General features: G+C 37.3%; 1 protein-coding gene across 1 annotated transcript in view; it reads left to right on the top strand.

Moving 5' to 3' along the window:
* BCKDHB (branched chain keto acid dehydrogenase E1, beta polypeptide) overlaps positions 1-22,682 on the top strand; it is a gene marked incomplete at its 5' end in the record, with an annotated part of 106,570 nt that overhangs the window by 38,157 nt on the left and 45,731 nt on the right. Inside the window, one exon of the mRNA XM_010291174.1 lies at positions 14,008-14,094. Within this exon, the coding sequence (XP_010289476.1) occupies positions 14,008-14,094 (87 nt within the window). The remainder of the gene's footprint in view (positions 1-14,007; positions 14,095-22,682) is intronic.

The raw sequence follows: 22,682 nt of genomic DNA on the forward strand, positions 1-22,682 counted from the left end.
CTGGCCAAGATTCCATCTGTTTTTCAAGAATAAAAGAATAAATTGCATGTGGGAATCTAGCTGAGCCACTGTTCATCCTAATAACGTTTTATGACTCAACAGGGGAATTAACAGCTTCACTGAGTTTTCAGTATGACTCTAAATGAGAGTTAAAGCACCTGGAAGACCTAGGTTGCTCAAAAGGGAAATGTGGTGGTTATGAGGAAAGGGTTAAATAAAGCTAGCTAGATACTCTTTTCAAAACCTGTGACTCTTAATAAACAGTATGCACATGATTTCTGAAACACAAAAGGAGGACTAACTAATCTCAGATTTAAATATTAGTTGATTAATAGACTTACAACTTCTGAGACCTAGAGTAAATATTAGTTTTGAGCATGAATATAGAAAAACTGAAGCAGCAATTTAACTTATGAAGACTCTATTTTGTATGTTTAGCAGTGTAATTAAAATGATATGGGAATAAAAAGCCTCAGAAAAGGACTTCTCTCCACAGAACATCTGTTGAATGTGGTGATGCCACACAAGCTTGAAGGGGGTCTTAGAATATGTCCATGAAGATTTCTTGGGTGGAAAGGGAAAGTAGTTTAGCGGGGGAAGGAAGGCAAACTTGTCCGTGGTGTGTTACTAAATACTGGTCAGATTGGTGAAGTTTGGAGGCTGCTGCTGAAGTTCTTGTTTTCTGAAAACCTTTACTATTAAGTTTTATGTTTTAAGCTACACACTCAGAAAGACTGTTGGAATAGATGTATTTGTGGTTAAGTAGGCATATATAGTTCAAAGTATTGAGGAAATATGAGTTACCAGTAGAGAGGATTCATGAATATTTTCCATTAGTTCAGTTGCCTTTATACTTAAAAAGACTATTTAACTACTGTTCATAGTTATTACTAGAAGACAATAACTGGGGGATTTAGAGGCATTTGGTAAAAAGAAGCTTTTTCATATTCATATCACTTATTTCAGCAGTGTTATCTAGCTTGTATGTGGGGTCCTCAGAAGTAAACAGGGACTCCTTGCACCAAATGTATATTTAAAATATTGTCACTGTTAAAAAGAGCTTCCAGTATCAGAGAGATGTGAAGAGGTAGAGAACAAGAGTGCAATAAAATCAATACAGTGTATATGAAGTGATAAGAATGAGCCAGGTGGGTTTTATTTTCAAATTTGCTTTTGACTTCTGAATCCGTTTTCTTTCCTAAACAGTTGATTCCAGTGTGTATGTAGCAATTTATCTTAAGGACATCAAGAGGTCATCCTAGGGAATTCTGGAAGTAATTTTTCTTCACCTATCTCTTATTGAAGTTGGTTAGTATGTTTCTAAATATTTTAAGGTTAAGCAGAAGTATCTATCTGCACAATATGTCTTTTCTCCATTGTCTCTGCATCCTATGACCACTATCAGAAGCTACTGTTTTTAGCAATTAACTGCTTTGGGGTATGTAGAATGGTGTTACAGAAATGTTACAAGAGGGTTTGTAGCAGTGTTGTTTTACAAGAGTAAGTTTACTGAAAGACATTAGATGGTTAATCACTGGTTGATAGAATGTCAGTCCTTGTAATCTAGTTTAGCACTCTTCTATTAGAAACTATATCAAGCAGCCCAAACTGTTGAGATACGCCCTGCTGTGTTATAGCTCTTTTCTCTTTTCACAGCCTCAACTATTTAAATTAAAAGTTGTTTTGGAGAAGAATTCTCTGCTACTCTGTATTTTTATAGTGCTTAACACACTGGGAATCTGTCCTTAGGTCTTGGCTTTGCAAGAAGCTTATAAATCTCCCTGTTGAACATCTCAGTCATAGACTGACAATGCTGTGTAGGATGTAAAGGCTGTAACTGTTTTATTATCCACTCTCTTAATTGCTTCTTAGGATGTTCTGCCTAGACCTGTAGCCAAGCCTTTTGGTTTTGATTGTAATTTTTTAAATTTTCTGGGTTACTTTGCATTACTCCTGTGCTTGTTTTCATTTCTCATTATCACTGCATCACTATCTTCACACTACAGCATTATGTTGTCAGTGCTGTACAGGAAGAAACCCCGTTAGTCTTTCAGAATCGTTTTCTGGCATTTATAGTGTAAAATGATACATATTGGAATAATAAAATCTTGGTGTGTTGAGGCAGTTTGTTTTATGGTTGCGCTAACATTTCTCTGCAAGATGTTTCATATGTGCATCCCAGCTGTGGTCACATTAGTTCTTTATGAACTGTTCCTGCCATGCATACATTTTAAACTGAGGAAAAGATCCATCCTGATGTGGATTTCAAAGTGGTGAGTTATGCACCATCAGCATAATAGCATAAACTATGCAGTCCTGCCACTGGGCACCACCGAAAAGAGCCTGGCTCTGTCTTGTTTGCACCCTCTCTTTGGGTATGCATATACATTGATGAGATCCCTTAATCCCTGTCCCTTAATCATTTTTGTGGCCCTCTGTTGGACTCTCTCCAATATGTCCATGTCTCTTGTATTAAGAAGCCCAGAAAAGGGCACACAGCACTCCAGGTATGGCCTTACCAATGCTGAGTAGAAGGGAAGGATCACCTCCCTTGACCAGCTGGCAATGGTCCTCCCAGTGCAACCCAGGATACCATTATCTGCCTTTGCTGCAATGTCACATTGTTGGCACATGGTCTATGTGGTGTCCACCAGGATGCCCATGTCCCTTTCCTGCCAAGCCACTGGTCCAGCTGCATAGCCCCCAGTGTGTACTGGTGCATGGGGTTGTTCCTTCCCAGGAGCAGGACTTTGCACTTTTCTTTTTGAACTTCATGAGGTTTCTGTCAGACCATTTCCCCAGCCTGTCCAGGTCTCTCCAAATGACAGCACAGCCCTCCAGCTTATGAGCCACTTCTTCCAGTTTTGTGTCATCTGCAACTTTGAGGGTACACTCTACCCCACCATCCAGAAGCGACCGAAGAGTTGCCTGAAAAGAAAACTGCAATAATATTTTGTAAAGAATGATTTCAAATACAGTTCTGCAAATGTGTACTGAGATCGCCAGGGTGTTCGCTACTGTGGGTCATCTCACTGACAGCACTCAGGCTGCTTACAGATGCATGTCTCCTGCTTCAGTGAGCACTTGGTTGCCTTTTTGTGATCAAATTTAGAAAAATGTTGTATATCCCATGAAAGAATTATCAGTAAATGCTTTGATGCTGTCTTTAATCACTAAAACTAGTGCTCTTCACCCAGACTGAAAGTTCCCCATAATTTCTGAACATATTAAAGAGAACACGAGGAAAAGTAAGCATAGTCTTGCTAAGGCTAACTCATGCTCGACCAATGTGATTGCCATCTGTGGTAAAAGCATCTGGATCTGTGGATGAAGGGTGAGCAATGGGTGACACAGCAAGGCTTTTGATACTATCTCACAGAATACTCCTGTATCCAAGTTAGGATGTTACGCTCTGATCAGATGGACAGCTGGATAGGTAAAATGCTGTTTGTGTGACTGGGCCTAGAGGGTCATGGATATTGGGTAGAGTATGGTATTCTACCTGGAGGCCAGTACTTCAGGGGTCTGTAGTGCAACTTGTCCTGTTCAAACATAGTTATCAATGATGTGGAGGAGATGATGGAGTGTGCCCTCATCAAGCTTAACAGACAAGACCAAACTCTGGGGAGGGCGAAACAAGTGATATGCTTGAGGGCAGGGCTGCCTTCTGGAGGAATATAGACAAGCTGGAGGAATGGGCTGATAATGACTATGAAATTCACCAAGGCCAAATGGCAGGTCTTTCACCCAGGAAGGAAGAGCTCGTGATGATAGAGACCAGGAGTGCCTGGCTAGGGAGCAACTCTGCGGGCAAAGCCCTGGTGGGCAATGAGCTGAGTGTGAGCCTGCAGTGACCACAGCAGCAATGAGGGGCAACAGCATTCTGGCTGTGTCAACAGAAGTGTGGCCTGGTGACCAAAGGCAGCAATTGCCTCCCTCCACTCAATACTGAAGGCTTGGGACCCCAATAAAAGACTTAAGATATTGATAAGGTAATCACGAGGGCTGGATCCCTTGCCCTTAGGTAGATGGATGCAGTATAAAGGGTATAAATGGTTATGTAAATAAATGGGGCAGGCAAACTGTTACATCAATGCTGATGATTTTATTTATAATCCTGCTTATTAAAAGGAGATGCTTAATCAGGTCGGTTGCTTGGAAAATGTATATGCTTCTTTATAGGAAGAAGTCAGAATGAACACCTAACTGGTCACAGGGACCTCGCTTTGAAGTTAGAGGCAGTAAAGCCTCAACTGCTTAATGCATTGCTATTTGAGGTGTAAGGACCATACTTCTTCCTGGGAACTGTTTTTATTCTGCCATAAAAGGCTGTGCAGGACAATATACTTAAACAGGAGTAGATTGTTTAAGTGAAGCTGATAAGAGAACTGGGAATTAGTTGTTGGATACTGTTTATTTTTGGACAACTCAGATTGGTATTTATACTGAGTGACAGAACAAGTTGTGAATGATGACTCCTGAGCAAATTGTTTTTGTTGTGTTGACACACTGAATTTGAGCAGTTCATCTCAGTCTTCAGAGAGATTTTTAGTTGTTTTGGTCTTGATCTTCTGAAAGATCAATGTAATATTTGCATTTCAGTTGGTAACAAAGGAAGTAAATACATAGGCATATGCGTCTGCATGCAGATAGCTAGATACGCATAGTAAAAGTGAGAAAGTGAAGAGAAGTCATTAAGTAACTTTTTTTTGAAAGCTTGGTTGTCTCCATAGCAATTTATCATCAGGAACACTTTTAAATCAGTTCCCATACTTTGTTCAGTGTTAGAAAAAAAGTATAAAAAAAGTCAGAATTGTACCTACTATGGTAATTTTCTCTTTACTAAAGGTTGAGAGTTCTCAGAGAACTGTCTGAAAATAGGCTTTGAGAATTACTGCAAGCCTATTAACTTGTTTCCTCACTCCAACTCATTTAGTAGAAACATAAAATTCCTGTACAGAATGTACAGGTTGATTTCTTGACCACCAGCTCAGATGTAGCTGGAAATCATGGAGGTGATTTTATTCATAACCTTTTTGACAACAGCAATAGGGCTCACCAACTCCAGCAAGAGATGATGCATATGTGTGGGATTAAGAATGATTAAAGGGAAAAAAGTTTACTGTCTTTGAGCCAGTTGAGTTCTGGGCATATATGCTCTCTGTATACCTACCTATATGTATCTAGAATTATATCAAAGGGTAAGCATTACAAATTTACTGTGACTCTCTGCTTTATGTAGTGTATCAATGTGACTTTATTTGAAGTCTTTTAAAATCCAAATTTCTTGGGACTCAGACCCATGCTAATAATGTTGCCTTTACTGTATTGTCTAGGTTTTTTTCTCCAGTGAACAGTATTTATAATACAAAATATTTCTTGCTACTTAATCTTATTCTTAAACATAGTGTCAAAGGAAGGTCAAAGGTCAGAGTTATGATGGACAGCTGGCTATAAATAAAAGTATATTGGGATTGTGGTTTCTTTCCTCCCTCCCCTCCTCTCCCCTTCCTCCCCATCCTGCTGTTAGCATCTCCTCATGCTTCTGCCTTTGCTGCTGTCAAAAATGCAGTCCAGCCATTTCCTATGTTCCAGATTGCTCCTTCCCATTCCTTTGAGTTGTCATTAGGATTTCAATCTTAACTATATTGAGCTAATACTATGGAGTTGGTGGAAGTAATAGCCAGGCAGAAGTATAGAAAGACAGCTTTTAGGGAGAACAGTTTTAAAGTGCTCATGTAAAATTAACTCTTTTTCTGGGAGCTTTACTCCTTATTAGAAATCAACGTTTGAATTCACAGTAATAACTTTCAGAGAGCTCAATGGAGAGTATGAGAGTTGTCTACAACATGCTACACCTTAGTACGTGTTTTGATAATTTATTTCATGAAGCATTAATCGTTTGGTTTCGGGTAAACAGCTCATTGGGCAGCAAATAAATTTTTAATACTTCTCTTTCTACTTTCTTTTCTTCATTATTACGATACTTGGAGTTGTAATGCATTATACTTTTAGACCTTTGTTTGCTTTAATAGCTGGTCTTTTCCTCTGATCTGAAATTAATTGGAAAGGAGGTTAGACTAACAAGTTCTGGTCTTTAGTTTTTGTGGGTGTTTTTTTTTTGTTTGTTTGTTTGTTACTGTCTTCTGCTCCAGAGAAGGCAGGTAAGGGTGTAGTTGTAGTGTCAGAGGAGGGTTGTGCAGCAGGGACAGCCTCTTCGCCCTGGCGTGCTGAGCTCTCATGCTGTGTTGAACACTAGCGCAGGGCTGTTCTCTGCTCTTTCACTAGTCCCTGTTTCCTGTTACTGTTGTCTCCTTCTGAGGACCATGTTTTGGTTCTCTTTGTGAGAAACCAGAATCCATTCCTGTGCACCTTTGTGCTCTTTGCAGTCTGGGAGCCCTAACGGATCTGCTCGTCCTCACCGCGTGCGTTACTTACCGGAGGCCCTTTTGCTTTGGGGAAGCTCTGTCCGGGCCACAGCCTGTCGCAGCAGCCTGGGGCCGTGCATCTGCAGTCAATAAACTCCCGGCTTGTAGGTCAGAAAGCACAAACCTCGGCTGCATCAGCTGAACAAGCAGGCAGTAATGGATTAAAAGTTTTGGTTAACTACGAGCAGGAAGACAGAGATCTGTGCTCAGCTCATGTGGATCAGTTAAAATGATTGGCAACGCTTTAGCTGTTTGTGTCCAGTTGAAAAGAAAATGCATTTTCTTTTTCATTCCCTGCTGTTAATCAGCATACTCATCTATTACAGAACTGCCCATGTTTTTTCATGTTACTGTTTGAAAAGTTTTTTTTTTAAAGATTTTTCTCCAATGGCCCTCCTAAGTGATTTGAACATAAGAATGTTCCTTTCCAAGTAGTTTTAGCTTTGATCTATGTACATTGTTGCCAGTGTTCAGTTAGGATTCTCTGCTATATTATTGCAATACTGTGGTATGTTTGTTATACTTACAGTAGCCTTATGAATCTTAACAAAATGAGTGTAAGGCTGACTGTCCCATTACCAGTAGTTGAGAAATCTTATTCATACTTTGGGCTGTTGAGCTGTGTGTGATGAAATAATGGTTTTTCATTTCATTTGTTTGTCTTTGCATCTTGATTTTACTGATAAATGAGTTTACACTCCTGAAAGTTGACTGAGTGTAGACATCGTGATATAGTAGATTTGAAGGAGCGCTCTCGTTTTCCTTTTCCAAGAATTTCATACGGTTGAAAACCACACCAAATTGTTATTTTACTTTCTTTTAGTTCAGATTATTTAGTATTTTTTCTTCCATGTTAAGAATTATTTTTGCTGCTGGGTGGAGCTTTAAAGAGTGCATACGATTTGTAGCTTTTACTGCTTCTAGGAGAAGGTAGTTCTTCTGTGCAGCTGATGATAGGTATAATCTGTGAACTAGAGCATGATCATTAGGCAGTTACAGGGCTTTTGTATGTCCAGGACCTTAGGACACATCCTATTCCTCTTCCCTTCTATTCCTTCTCTTTGCACCTGGTTAAAAAAAAAAAAAAGGGTGCTTGAGGATCTTTTTGGTTTTCCACAGATTCTACAGCTCCAACATGGCTCTGGGATGTCTGGAAATTTGGGACATAGTAACTGCATTTGTTAAGATTGCCCGTATATCACGTGCACAAACAGTTCATTGTATCTGGGGCACGCTGACCTAGTGTGTCAGGCTATGGATCGGCGCATGCTTAGTAAATGTAATCCTCAGTGATTCATCTGGCAGGTTATGTTATACATTTCTCTGTGGGAAATGCTGAATAAAAATCTGTGACTTTATTTGTATCCCTATGCTTATGATACTCTGTACTGAGAATGCTGCTATGCAATTTCATTTGCTATTGAAACTTTAAAAGGAAAGTAGAACTAATGGGTTGGGGAAAGTAGCCTCCCTCAGTTTTTAGAATTTCCAGGCACGTACTCATTAAAGCTGATCTAAAAATGAGAAACAAAAAATGTTTTGCAAGACATTTATTGAAACTTTACTAAGTTGGGGTTTTTTTAAGCTTCCATATTCTGATTGGTTTTCAATAAAGGCACATATCTATTAATGTAATTTTTATACAATTTTATAATTGTTTGCATACAAGCTTAGTGCAAAATGAGATATAATACAAATACAATATCAGTACTTTTGCCAGCTACTTTAAAATTATTTTTGAAAGCTATTTTTTCAATTATGTAGGAATTTTTTATAGTCTCTAAAGAACACGATCAAAAGCATGCAAAACTTTAAATGTGAAAGTGAACATCAAAATAATTCCTTTTCGGTAAGGGATGGAAAATCTCTGTATTCTGAGAACAAGATTTTCTTTTTAAGGAAAATAGGCAATTTGCCATTGTGCACAGTAACAGCCATTTATAATCTAATTCTGACTTTGATCTTCTTTAAAGGCAGTTACTGTGTTAGTGAAGTTGCTGGTTACACAGGAAGTAGCACTGTTGCTACGTGTGTAGAGTAATAGTGTAAAATGCAGTTGACCATCAAACTCATTTTGGTTTAAGTCTGCTTTCTCCTAAGTAAGGGCGTAGCATGCTATTGGTAGTGTCAGCACTTAAATTTCCAGTTGCTTGGAAGTGCCAGACTTGTGTTGTTTTCTTCTGTCATCAGTGCCTGTAGGAGGGGAGAAAGCGGCCAACATGACGAATTGAGAGTTGAACAGAAAAGTGATTATAGAAACTCTTGGATAAAGAGTGTGGTCAAGGAGGTTGACAATAATTTTCTCAGCTGCTTCAGTGCAAAAATGCTGGGCTGCAGTTCAGAAAACCTTCAGAGTGCAATCTGAAAGCATTAGTCTTGCAAAGGCCTTGGGTTTGTTTTTTTACATTTCGTTATCAGGATGATCATGCTGCTAGCCTTTTGCTCTGATGCAATGTCAGTTGTCATCCTTGTGGATGGCACCGATGTAAAACTGTCCTGACAATGAAATTGAGGTGAAAAATTATAGTCAATATTGGTTTCTGGTTTTGTTTTAGGGTTAATTTAGTAGTTGAAAGCCCTAGAGTCTTTTCTGTAATGACTGGATAAAGCACAAGTGACAGTGATGTGCCACGACTTGGGTCTCCGCTGCCCTCCGGAGGGAGGGGGCACTGCTGAAGCTTTCTGTGAGCGAATCCTGATCTGCCTCTGATCTCTGAATCTGTCTCTGAGCTGGTGTTCGCTGCTTTGTGCTAACTTTACCCTGCTGCAGGATAAATCAGATTACCTCCTTCAACTGGCTTACCCCATGGCCCCTTCAGTGCTAGAGGAAAAGCCAGGGTTAGGCTGGGAGCAGGAGGCTTCTGACTTTCCTCTATGGTCTGTTACTACATATAGCAAAAAAAAATTACTGTTTTCATTTAATTGGGATAGGAGATATCTACAGAATCTCTTAGGGCCCTTAGAAGTCTCTCTGGTCCTGAAGATCAGCAAACAACAACTTCTGGTTGTGGATGTAAAAAATGACCATTTTTATCAGTGCCAATCTCCATATTTTTTTGAAGATGCATTTTTAAAAGTACTCTACATGAGCTGCAGAATGTACATGCGTTTCAAAATTCTAATCTCTTACTGAGGTAAGAAGAAATGTAAAGACTGAGGTTTTGGAAGATAGGGTGGGGATGTTGGGAAAATGGAGGAGAATCAAGCCCTTATGGAAATGCAACACATCTCTGGTTGAGGGGACAAAACACATCATTTTCCGTGCAAGGCCACTCTTTTCTCTAGTTAATTGAAATGAAAAGAAACCACTCCAACTATCCACTTTTTAAAAAGACGATAAAATCGTAGGATTTCCTGCTGGCCAATTTGTTACACTGTGCTGATTTAACCACTATCTTCTCCAGTTTTATGCCAGTGGTATTTCCCATGAAGTTTGAAGGATGAGGACTCCATGGCTGGATGTTACCATGCTGCATTTGCTTGGACTGTAAATGCTCTTCTGAACGTTGGGCTTTGATTATCCTGGAGATTGAATGCTTGCCTTATTTGATTTGACAGGGACTAATGTTTTATAGTATATTTTAAAAATGAAGTTAATGTTTTATAGAAGACCTGATACCTGAAAATAATTAATGTCCACTGTGCCCTATAGATTGTAGTGCAGTTACTTTTGAAACTATCCCTTTTAACTGATTAACCATTTTACTTCCAGGAAATAAGATTAAATTTCCATATGAAGATACAGAAATTAAATAAGTTAGCCATTCTAGAACACTATCAATGTAGGAAAAGTTTGGGCTTTCTCATCATGGGCTATGACTTTCTTCTAAGATATATGGTCTGAAACATTTCTACATGGTAATATATATTTAAAAAATTAGTTTAAGAAAATCACATTGGTTGCCATTGGCTGCTGTTATTACTGTATAGTACTGTCATCTGTAAGATAGAGAAAACAATGTAATAATTAAAATTAAGAGGGCATACAGAGACCCGATATGTTTGATGAACCAAAGTATCTTTCTGTCAGTAATTTATTAATCTGATGCCTTATTGAATAGTTTTTCCACCAAAAAGACCCCAAACAACTTTCCTGCCCCCAACTGTATCCCAAATCAGTTAGAAGGAATAATCTACAAAACTATGGAAAAATTAGCAAGGACAAGCAGGTAGGGAAAAATAACTTAGAAATACACTATCAACAATTCATAATTAGGTGCTTCCAAAACAAGTTAACATAGTTGAGAAGTAAGGCATTAGCGCTGCACTGACTTTAACCGTATGTCATCTAAAGGCAGTGCTAGTGAATGGAAACAGTAAAGTCACTGAGGTTAAACATTTAAAACTTGCTGATGTTAGAGGTGACAAATAGCTGGAGAAATAGATAAAATAGACACTCAGTCACTGATAAAGAGAAGATAGGTTCATTAACTGAGCTGAGTTCAGGCACACAATATATTTTTCAGCCTACCCAAATACAATTTTGTATCTTGAAATCATAAATGAACACTATATTTCCATCTTTATTCCAAGAAGCAGTTATACTTTAATAACAAAACCCTCTTTCCCGAGAACAGGGAATCGCAGTCATCAGTTGAAACTGGACTCATGCTGTTATACTTTGGCCAAAAGGCCTCATACATCCAAGAGTTGCAGTATTAAGGTTATATTATCGCCGTATTTGGCGTTGTTCTGAAAAAGGCTGGAATGCTAGTTCCAGATGGGTGTACTTCAAGAAGGACATTGAAAACTGGAGATGATTCAGGGTAGGGTTGTAAGAATGATGAAGGAATTGGAAGTGTGCTGTATGGTGAAAGATTTAGAGCTCAGTCTGCTTAGTTTAGCAAAAGTGTGGTTAAGAGATCATTTGATCACAATCTTAATGTATTCATGTGGGGAGCAGAAATGTGATAATAGATAGCTTCTCCATCTAGCAAACAGAAGTAAAATAAGAACCAACAGCTTGAAGTTGAAGTCAGCCAAATTAGTTTGGAAATAAGTTGCAAAATTTGAACAGGGAAGGCAGTTAAACACTGGAACAACTTACCAATAGCTGTGATGCATTTGCAAACACTGGAAATACCATAATTAAGATTGCATGTCTTTCTGAAAGACTCACTGTAGCTTAGGAACAAGTGTTAAATGTGAAGTAGAAATTGATGCAGGGGAGCCTGTAATATTCAGGAATCGCAATACTCACATCCTTCTATAAAGTCCAGGACTTTATTTGCGGTGCAGCAAAGTGGTTAATTTCTGCTCATTTTGCTTCTGTTTTAACCATTGGGAGAATTTTTAAGGTATTTCTACATGGCACAGTGTGGTGCAGGTATCCACACTGACCCACTTGATCAACAAGCTAGGATGGGTACTAAAAGCACCAAAGCTATGCTAGCATTGTTTCCCACCAGGAGTGATGTATAGTGTTTTTTAGCAGGGCTGAGATGCTTGTATGCAATGCTTGGTGAGCACAGCTGCTTGCTCACTTGCTCACTTGCTCACTCTTAACAAGCTCCTACAGGCAAGGAATCCTTGAAGTCCCTGGGAATCATACATGAAAATAAAAGATTTCTTATGTAAGAGAAGCAGATTTCCAAAATGACATAATATCCCCTCCTTTTATTTTATTATTTACATGGGTTCAATTTGAGAACAGATAAATTCAAGCAAGAAAAGTTATCAGTTACTTGGAGCAAGAAACCATATTGGACTCAACAGTTGGTGGCTGGGAGATAGTGAAGGAACACATTAAAGGCACTATTCTTACTCTTTCCTAAACATCAGATTGTCTCCATTGTGGAAACAGGATACTGGACTGCTGGATTACTGGTCTGATCCCATGTGGATTTTTTTATATGTGTTCTAACAGTGTCTGTTTTGTACTATTAAATTCTGAGAAACCAGATCTGCAACTTTAATGAAAGCTTGTAATGTTTCAGAGTGTGAACCTCTCAGAACAAATATATGCAAAAGAATCTTTGTTTAAAATAAGAGGATTATAAAAAAAACTTTAAAAATTGATTATTTATATCAGTTTTACCATAGCAACTTAAAACTGATTGTATCGGTTTTGTCATATCAACTTAAAAGTGGAGTGTACATTTTGTTTGTTGAACTGTTGTTTTGATATATTGGACAGATTTATAGTGCAGTTAATGCCTCTGCTCTTTAGATATGAGTTTCCAGTGCTGGCAAAAGAAATTCAAGAAATCAGCCTACGTAACTGTGGATTACTTTCCAACTGTTGAAATGCCTTTTCCTGTCTTGTTTAGCTCTGAGTGTTGTCAAACCACTTCATAGTACAGTATATGGATCATCTTGTTTATACGCCTGTGACTTGCCAGTACATCTGTGGATGAGCAGCTTAGAGCCATTGATTGAGTCATCGCTAGAAAAGCAAAAGAATTAGAAAAGTACTTGAATCAGAAGGAAAGCTCTACAATTAAGGCATTGCCGTTATGTATTCTATTATGTAGACAACACGGAGCTGCCTGACTGGAGAATGTGCTGGTGTTGACATTAGATTGAAGATCACAGCATTAAGAAAGTTTGACCTGATACCTAGCACTGTCTTGGGCTTTTCCACTTTATGACTAATGGTACATGACATACTTATCTTAAAAAATCAGACTGTAACTGTTTTTGAAAGACTAACATACACCTTATTCTGATTTTTTCTTTCCGATGTGCATCTTTAGAAGTTCATGAAACTTTTTAATGCACCTTGTGAAATTATAAGATGTTTATTACGAAAAGTGAGACTTTGCTGCCATATTTCTGACCAAAGGTATATGATATTGTTCGATTCTAGGCAATTTAGCATGTAGTTGCAATAAACTTCAAGATATCTGGGTGTGCTGAAGCTTTATACTCCCATCAGATAAAAAACATTTTTCTTTCATAGTTATGTTTCACAATGAATCCAGTTTGGTTTTTGATTAAAAGGTGCTTACATCAGCTTCTGTATGTATTGTACTACGTAATTATTTATAGAGTGGATCACATAAAACTGCACAAACATTTAAATTTAAAATTAGAAAAATGTTGCTTGTAATTGCCATGTAAAACTTAAATAAGCAGCATTAGCAAGAAAACAATCATGTGGATTAAAATTTTTATTTAACAGTTTTACTTTCTGAATAGCTAGCATTCATGACTTTACCTAGGATCTGGTTGTGCAGAGGTATGTATCAGTGAAGGATTTCTTTACATGTGTGTGTTTGAGTATTTTCAGGATCCAAGTTTTTACTGATTTCTTGGTAAAATCCTTATTCTCCTTCAGAAATGTTACAGTTTGTATTGATAAGGTAAATTCATATTCAGTAGAATCAATTTTTATTCTTGATATTTGCTTAAAATGGAGTAGAAGTTGCAAACGCTTCTATAGTAAATATAAAAATATCCTATTAATTACTCCATTTAGACTTTTAGGATGATTCCTCTTTCAGTGAAAATGCAAGAGGGGAAAAGTAGCTACATTCTAACACTGTTAATAATGTCATAAGTTTCACATATTCCATAGGTAAGAAATCACAAGAGCTGTAATTTGATTACATTTTTGGGGTTTGTTTTTCCTTTGTAGTCGGTGGTGAAGACTGGGCGATTGCTGATTAGCCATGAGGCTCCCTTGACAGGAGGATTTGCATCTGAAATCAGTTCCACAGTTCAGGTACAGAGGTTATTTGTATTTGTAAGTGTTCTGCATGGCTGAATATGTTTACCTAGAGAAAGAATATTTATTACTACATTAAAAGCTGAGTTTTTCATATTTTAAAAACTACTTTTTTTTACATTTTTATTAAATTTCAGTTTTTAGATGCCTGTGTTACTTTACCTGAACATCTGAGAAACCACGTACCTACCAGGCACCATGCATAGCATCTGCTAAGATAGCAAATTTAACTTTCACTGAAAAGCAGGGAGGATGTGCTGTCAGGTGCAAAGGAAAAATCTTTATGTATAGTCTATTTTTCATGCACTTTTTTTACCTTTCTCATGTTTTTATCCACCAAACTTCTTAAAAATATGTTCTAGGAATGTTGAACTCAGACGCAAGAAAAAGTACCCAGGGCCAGTACCATATAATGTGGTGTTAGACATAGTGTTCAGAGACCGCATTAGGAAAGCATTCGGCGAAAGTGGTTCATGTATAGTTGTGGTGATACTCATACATGTATAGAGCTTGTCTGCACAGAACAGCTTTGGAAGATTGAGATGTACAACAGTACCAGTTGTCTGGAGCGTTAGGCTTTAACTTTTTTGAAAGTCCTTTTGAGATCTCTGACACATTTTTATATGTGTACTTGCATACAGATTTTCCCCTTCACTCGATTTCTTTCCTATGCACATCAGTGATACTGGTTTATAGAAACATGTAAATTGTGTCCATCACTGTCTGATTACTACTGATTGCCAGTAGTTAAATTATAGAACTAGAGAGAAATGGGATTCTAAAACTCACAAAATATAAGCCATACAGGCAGTAGTGAAAGCTTGTGAATTAGCCTTTTTGTAGGAAAGAATAGAGTTAATTGTTATTTCATTAAAATAGGTTTAGTAAAGTCATAAGGTACTGTCAGCCATCAGGGTTGAAAGTTATTTTTCTTAAATTCTTACAAAAATGTGAAATCAAGCAAAAGAACCTGTCTTTTAGTGTCTTCTGGTATTATCGACACTTGAGGAGAAAACTATTCTAAGCCATGCAGCAATCTTGTGATTTACTGGCATAACAAAGGAAAGCATGTGTGTTGGAGAGAAAAGGGAGTTCAAAAGAAACAAAAAAGCTTATCAGTAAATATTATTGGAAGATTCATTGCACAAGATGTTCAATATATTGCTGAAACTACAAAATTAATTTTTAATCTCCTCAGACCTCCACTAAGAAAGGATTGATCCATCCTGGGTTTGATTTTCAGATCAGAGATGTATCTTGACAAATATCACTTACTTAAAAAACAAAGTTTAAAATGCTTTAATAGAAGACTATTTATTTCTGTTGAAATTGAAAGCTAATGCTTGCTTCATGATAGTAGCTCATAATTTTATATGAATATTTTTTAGGAAACTAGGATTTGTGTTTTGAGAAATATGAGTTAGTTAATCACACGTGCTACCTGAGAATAAATTGGAATATAACTCTTTGGCATTGAATTTATCCATAGCCAGTTTCTTTAATATAAATTGGTTGAATTGAACCCCTGTTACAACCATATTGTCATTACTCTTTATACCCATTCTTGAAGATTTTTATCATCCGTACTAAAATTTTGATTCCAGTTATTTTTAAGAATATTCATACCGCAAAAGAGATTAGAATAATATTTATAAAGCATTACAACTTTTTAAAGAACGGTATTGCTTTAGGCATAATAAAGACCTTGCTTGTTTTATTCAGTTAAAACACTTGATCCCTAAATGATCAAGTTAAGTCCATATGTCTAATATCACTGTGCAGTAAAAATAAGAAATGAAAATTTAAATTCTCTTTTGCTGGATACAATGCATACTGAGCATGCCAAAAATCGGGGATTGCAGTTGGCTTTAGTTTCCTCTTACACATGGAAGTAATAAGACTTCAATAAAGTGTGTCCAGTTGGATTAGATGGTTAGTTTCCATATTGTTATTCCATCCTTGCTGTGAGGTCTCTCATCATAGCAATAAGGTGAATAAAAGTACATAGGTTATTTTAAAAGTTAGCTGTCACAAACACTTCATGGTGATGTACACTTCAAGGAAAAGACTACGAGTGGAAACGATGGCTTTCACTCATGAACTATAGCAGAAAACTGTAATGAACAGTTTTCTTTTTGCATATGAGAGATTAAAAGCAGTGTTCAGAGAGCATATTAAATAAGATCTGATCTGTATCAAATACAGAATATTTTAAAGGGGCACATTATTTCATTAAGTAGCCACTTCGATTTCTCAAACACAAAAATCTAAGCACAAGATGGAGTAGTTAAAACTCCATGTGATATGACTTTGCCCTTTGTACTGATGTTTCATATATGATCTCAGTGGGTATTCTGAAGTGAGCAACAGGTGATAGGATAAATTCAATACCAGTACAGTTAATATTTCATATTGATTATATTCTGTATAAAAGCTTTCAAAACTGTCATGTTCAGCAGAAAGGGCACTAACCTTCTTTTGCTCAAGGCATGTGGTTGGAGCACAGTTTGAGAAGCCTTGGAGAAGGGCCCACTGAGATGTCACTTCCAAAATAATGAGGCATTGGGTGTGGAAATCATCAGTGCATTATTCACTTGTGATATAAAAGAATGTAAGTCCAGTATTTGTGTCCCTGAAAAAAAAAAGGGTGAAAAAAAGAGAGAAACAGGATGTTTTCAAAGGAGGATGAGAGAAGGGGAAAAAGGGAAACAGGAGTAGATTATGTTAAGTTGTATGATAAAAGGCTCATCACACAAAGGAGGTGCAAAGAAGCCCAGAGGCACAGCAGCAGGCAGGGGAACCCCAATAACTCAGTCTGGGAAGCAGAGCCCCCGACTCAGCTCCTGCCAGGGCTGTCCCCAGCCTCTGCCCCATGGGCCAGGGGTAGGTTACGTGAGCCAGGTGTGTGTGTGTATATACGTGTGTGTGTGTCAGAGTGAGTGTGCTGCAGAAGTTGGCTATGGGAGGAACCAGGATGTCCAAGCCAGCTACTAAAGAGACTGTGGGGTCTGGAGTCAACTGAGACCCCCATTGGTGTGTATGTGGCAGTGAGACAGACAGCTGGGGAGATCGAGGATCCAGGGCAAGCTACGGGAAAGACTACGGTGTCGAAGGCCAGTTACGACAGGGAGATGCAGTCTGTGTGTGTCTGTGGTGGTGTGTGAGTTAAGGTGGATGTCTGTCCCAGCAGCTGGAGTGGGACTGTGGATAGGGGCTTGTGTGTGCGGGTGCAAGCAACAGGAGAGGCTGAGGATCTTTGTTTTAGGAATTTGCATCGGGGTAATGCAAGTGCATGTTTTATTATTCTACCTTTTACTTCTGTTGATCTTCTAATCATTTTAACTAATTGGTAATGTTTCATCTTTTAAGTGTCTTCTGTTCCAGAGCTACTTAATGGGTGAGGTTGACCAACCCGTATGCATGTTGTTTCTCTAATTAAAGCAATGTTTCTGAAATTAGGTTAAGCCCTAATCGATGGCTGTCTTTCAGTAGTGCGCCTGTGGTAAAAAGCTACCTTACAGAGCAGCAGCTTGCAGTCCCACTTCCTCTTTATCATTCTTGTCATGTCGAAAAAATGAAGATGATGGTGTGACACAATTTCAGAAAGAAGTGCAAGACTTAATAAGGGACTATGAAACAATAGATTCTACAAAGGAAAGGAACTCAGCTGCATGAAGACCTAATCCTTGATTTTAGAAGTCTTCCATGCTTGCAATGGTTGATAGCACTTTTATCAGATCTCTTTATTTGTAACTGCTGCTGTGTCATCACCGTTTCAATTTAATTTGCCATGTTTTGCCTTTCTTGCAAATACAGGGATTATTATTCTAGGTTTCTTTAACTGGGATGAGCCTTTGAGCTCATTGTAAAAATTTCTATTGATCTATTTGTAGAAAGATGAGTTCCTTCTGAGTGGAGCACTCCTGTTGAGCTTGCAGTGTAACAGGGGTAAGAAATCCAAACATAAAGCTGTAATCCTGCAGTAACCCACCATCATAATTTGAAGGAGTGCTGTAGATGATAAAGGTTTTGGTTTCAACAATGAGTCATTATTGAAAGGCTCATCTAGAACTAACTCAAAGGTGATCTTTTTTTCTTTAAGAAGTCATTACCATAATCTTTTTGTATTATTTTGAAATTACTTATCTTTTACTCTAGGATGTAATATATTAGAAAGCTAAACTTACACTGAAGGTATTCTGCATTTTATTGTGGCCTAAGCAACATACTAGATTTGAAGAGCATTCTCAGATTCTGTTTGAGAAAGGAGTTAAATGAAACTTTTTTCCTTCCTCTAAAAGCAGGTGGCCACATAATATCTTAGAAGAGAGTTTTTGAAATTTGTGTGTGGCTGAAAATTTCATGGCAATGTAAACAATGCTATATGATATTTCATTAAAAGCATTTTGAGTTATACAATTTTGAGAAAATTTTCATGTAAGTCTGAAACAAATAGCTTTTGTTTTTAAAATTGAATTTTTAATAGTAATATAATATTCAGTTCTTGCCATTTGCTGGCTTTATGTAGCTTCTGTTTATGATAGAATGTGCACATATTTTGAACATTAGAGGCAGTTCTGCTTATTTCTGGCACATTTGAGTCCAATAAATAGCAACTGCTTGACCGCAATTATTTGTCAGCACTGAATTGGCATAGTACAATATGCAGTTTTCTTTCTTGTTATTCAAGTCACCTTTCTTGGCCTTCTTTATCCAAACTCTTTTACAAAACCTGTACTACTGTTTTGAGAGGTGAAGGCAACTTGGTGGAGAATATATTTAGAAATTGGAAATGGAGGAAAAGAGAATTAAGAATGCTGAGGAAATGTATAGGTTGTTGCTGAAGATATGTGCCTGTTGGGAAAGGATTAGGATCTGTGTACTGACTAGTGGCTTGATTTTTTCATTTCCTGGTTTTTAGGACTTGTACATCAAATGTGTTTGTTGTACCGTTCCTGCTTTCTATGGGGCTATATGTGGGAAGGTTGTATTATGGTTACAATAATATGGTGGCCACTATTTTCTGATGGGACTGAAATAAATATAGGGAATTAGCACATTCTGCCACCATCTGACATTGATCTTGCAAATACAGAAGATGTCTGTCACAGAAAGGTCTTGGTGGTTTCTGCCCATTCTCTACAAATAATGGCTAAAATATTGAAAAATAGAAAATGCTTTAAGTTTGAATGTTTTCATTGAAGGAATTTAAAAATTCATTTAGGAATTTTTATTTTTGTGTACATCAATAACATTATAGCAGAATACACCATGAAAATGTATGCTGCTATTAAAATATAAGAAATGCACGAGTTTGAAGAAAGATGTTAGCTGGCTTGATAGAGATTATTGCTGCCTATAAAATAACAAGACGGCACAATGTCTTTTTGTTAGAGGGTTGCACAGATGTAGAAAGCAACATTATTTTCTTCATTCTTACAAGAACAGAGCAGTTCTGGTTTAATTGTAGTTTTCTGTCCTAGTAGCACAGTTTCTTACTGCCTGGTAACTACTTTGTCCCTGGGCATCTGGCTATGCCTTGTGAGGATGTGGGAAACGGGACGTTGGGTCAGCTACTGAAGAAATGTGTGGGTGAACAGAGCTCAGTCGTCAGCAGTCCTTCCAGAGAACTCTGTGTTTCTCAGAATTGCACAGGAGTTTGTCTTAGAAAAGATTGACATTAATCAGGGGATAGGTCCCAGCAAATTCAGTGAAATAACCTGTTTCTGAGGATTGAGTTACGTGATCTTATTTTTTCAATTCTTCTATTCTGTATCTAAAAATTGGATATAATAACCTTTGTCTGTTTGGACTGGCGGTGCTTTAGATTTCCTCCTGCTGCTGCAGAATAAAGCCTAATCTCCAGTAAGTGGTGTAATTTCATGCTACTGTGTGACATTAGAAGAAACTATTAGATGAGATATTTTTGAGAGAAGCATTTCGGGAAAAGGAAAAGCGGGTATGTCTAGGAATGCTTTTCAAAGATGTAAGAGTTTCAGATCAATTTTATTCTAAAGCAGGTAACCATAGAAAGAATTTGCCAAAACAAAAAAACCCAACAAAACCAGAACTCAAACAACAAAAACTTCAGTCATTTCAGCAGTATGAAGATTTAAAGTAAAATAGCCCTACGTCTCTGATTTTGGACAGGAACTGTCTTAAATAGCTATTATTTTACAGAGTCCTAACCAAAAAAACTCGCCTTTCCAAGAAAATGCTCTCAGAATGTTTGAACCAAATAATTTTTCATACCATTGCATTACATGTCTTTAGAATTTGGGATGTTGAGATATTCCAAACAGTCCTGTTATTTCACTTTTCTCATGAGCTGAAGTTGTTCCCAATGATGCTGCAAGAGTCCTCCATGGCTCTTTGTGGTGCTTTGAGGAAGTGATTGCGATGCAGTACTCCAAAATATCTGTGAGACTAAGTTTGAGTTTCTCATTATGCATCTGTGTCTGTACGTAGCGCAATAGAGACCAATTAGTAACTTGAAGTGGTGTGTGAGGTTTATTTTGAAATTATGGTGAGTAGCATAGAATCTTGTGCTGGTGCCACTTCAAATCCAATTTTAATGAATAGGCTGTAAACCTGTATTAAAGTCACTCTTTACTGAAAGCAATGCTTCCAGTGTAATTGTTATCCATTTATATTTAAATGATTTAATTCTTACAATATGTGTTGAAGCAAACTGCCTTTTGAACTGACCACTGAGATACAGTGGAATGTATACGTCTTAAGAAATTGGAGGTGTTTGAGGTACAAATTATTAGAACTCCTTAATTATAGAAATGAAGGAAATTTGAAATAATTCTCTATTCAGTTGGAGAAGTAATAAAAGAAGACTCAACCATCTTTTTCCAACTTGGTTAGAAGGATGATTGAACACAGGCCAGCCTGGACAGCATTTTGTAGGACACAGACTTTTTTTTACTCTTGAGTATAATTTCATGGAATGGCTACACAAAGAGCCTCTGGACTAAATGGAACAAGGATACCTAAGAAAAAGGCGTGCAAAACCAGGCAGGTACCGGAGTATGGTTGTTCAGCTGACATAAGAAAACTAGTAAATCTGAATTCATATTTTTTAACTTAGACACAGTCACAATAGGCGGTAAAATTGGAAGAGATGAAATATTGACACAATGTAGTCCTTCATTTACTATCCTATTTAACGTTGCCACTTTCACTCTTCTAGCCCATTTGGCAGCAATCACAAGCTATAAAAGCCTGGTTTTATAGATCACCGCATCAGTTTCTCTCACTAGGAGTATGGTCCAGGAAATGTTAGTATAGAATATAAAGAAAAGCTGGAATAAACACAGGGAAGTAAATTCAAGGTGGGCATAAAATATATAATAATGCCATAGAAAAAGAGCAGTGCTTTGAAGGAAAAGAAAATCAAAACATATAGAAATAAGCAAGAATAATAGACAAGAATGATGTTATTCAATAAGTAAGGAGTTGGGACTAGTAAGGGAAATACCATCAACATTAACTTCCCGTTCAGTGACTTGATTCAAAAGTGTATGTGAAAGGTGCATGAAGATGTTCCTTGTGTTTATAAAATATGAATACAGGCTGTTCAGCAAACCCCCAATTTATGATGCAGCATAAACTAGAAGCAATTTTTGCTATGCAAGTCTGAAGTCTTGTATATTATAGAATTCCATCAGCATATTTTGAGAAGCAATGTAGAAAATAAAAGTGAATAGACAAAATGTTACAAACCCAAGATTTCTCAAAGGGAATAAAGCTGTGTTGTTTATCAATAAAAACTGAAGTTTATATACTACAAAAAATGTTAAAGTAAGATTCACCAGGGATACTGAAAAATTCAGTAAAACCAAAAGAAAAATGATCTTTCATACTAGAAATTTGACTTAGAAATTTAACGTGCATCTTTTATACTAATTATCAAACTAAGAATTACTCTGTATCTTAAACAGCTTTCTAAAGAGCTTGACCACAGGAATAAACATCTGAAATTGTCTGTGTTCTTTTGCAAATAGAACAAGTTTTGTGCCTTGTACTCCACTGTGTGCCTCCTTCTAGAACTTTGCCCCTCGTTGCTTGTGAAATTCTCTGCTGCAGTGCCTGCACAGTACCTGGGGCTTGCGAGCCCAGCTGTAGGGATTTGGCGGTTGTGTTTGTCTGGCAGAGGTGGTATTTTTCTGAAACTCTATCACTTCCCAAAGGGAACCAAAATCCAACAAGCAATGAATATTCTCAGGGTAGTGCCGGTGTTTTCTCCACTAACTTTTTGAGGCCAAAATTGTTCTGGATGTTAAACTGAAGTCTCTTACTATACAGTTTGACTCACTGTGTGAAAGTATCTTAATTTTAATCTTGTTTCATGTTTTGATACCTGTGACCCATACAGAAGTCTTGTTTCGTAACTATAAGAAATGCAGCAACAGATGAATGGACTTCTTAGAAGTTTTCTTTGGTGTTATCATAAACTCCAATTTACTCATGAGATTTGAGGCATGCTTTTTTTACTTTTGGTGGACACAGGGAGGAAAAAATCTCTCTAAAATGCAAACAGAAAAATCATTATAATAGTAGCCTGTGTTATCAGTTCA

Source organism: Phaethon lepturus, unplaced genomic scaffold (genome assembly GCF_000687285.1).
Source record: "Phaethon lepturus isolate BGI_N335 unplaced genomic scaffold, ASM68728v1 scaffold3897, whole genome shotgun sequence".
NCBI lineage: Eukaryota > Metazoa > Chordata > Aves > Phaethontiformes > Phaethontidae > Phaethon > Phaethon lepturus.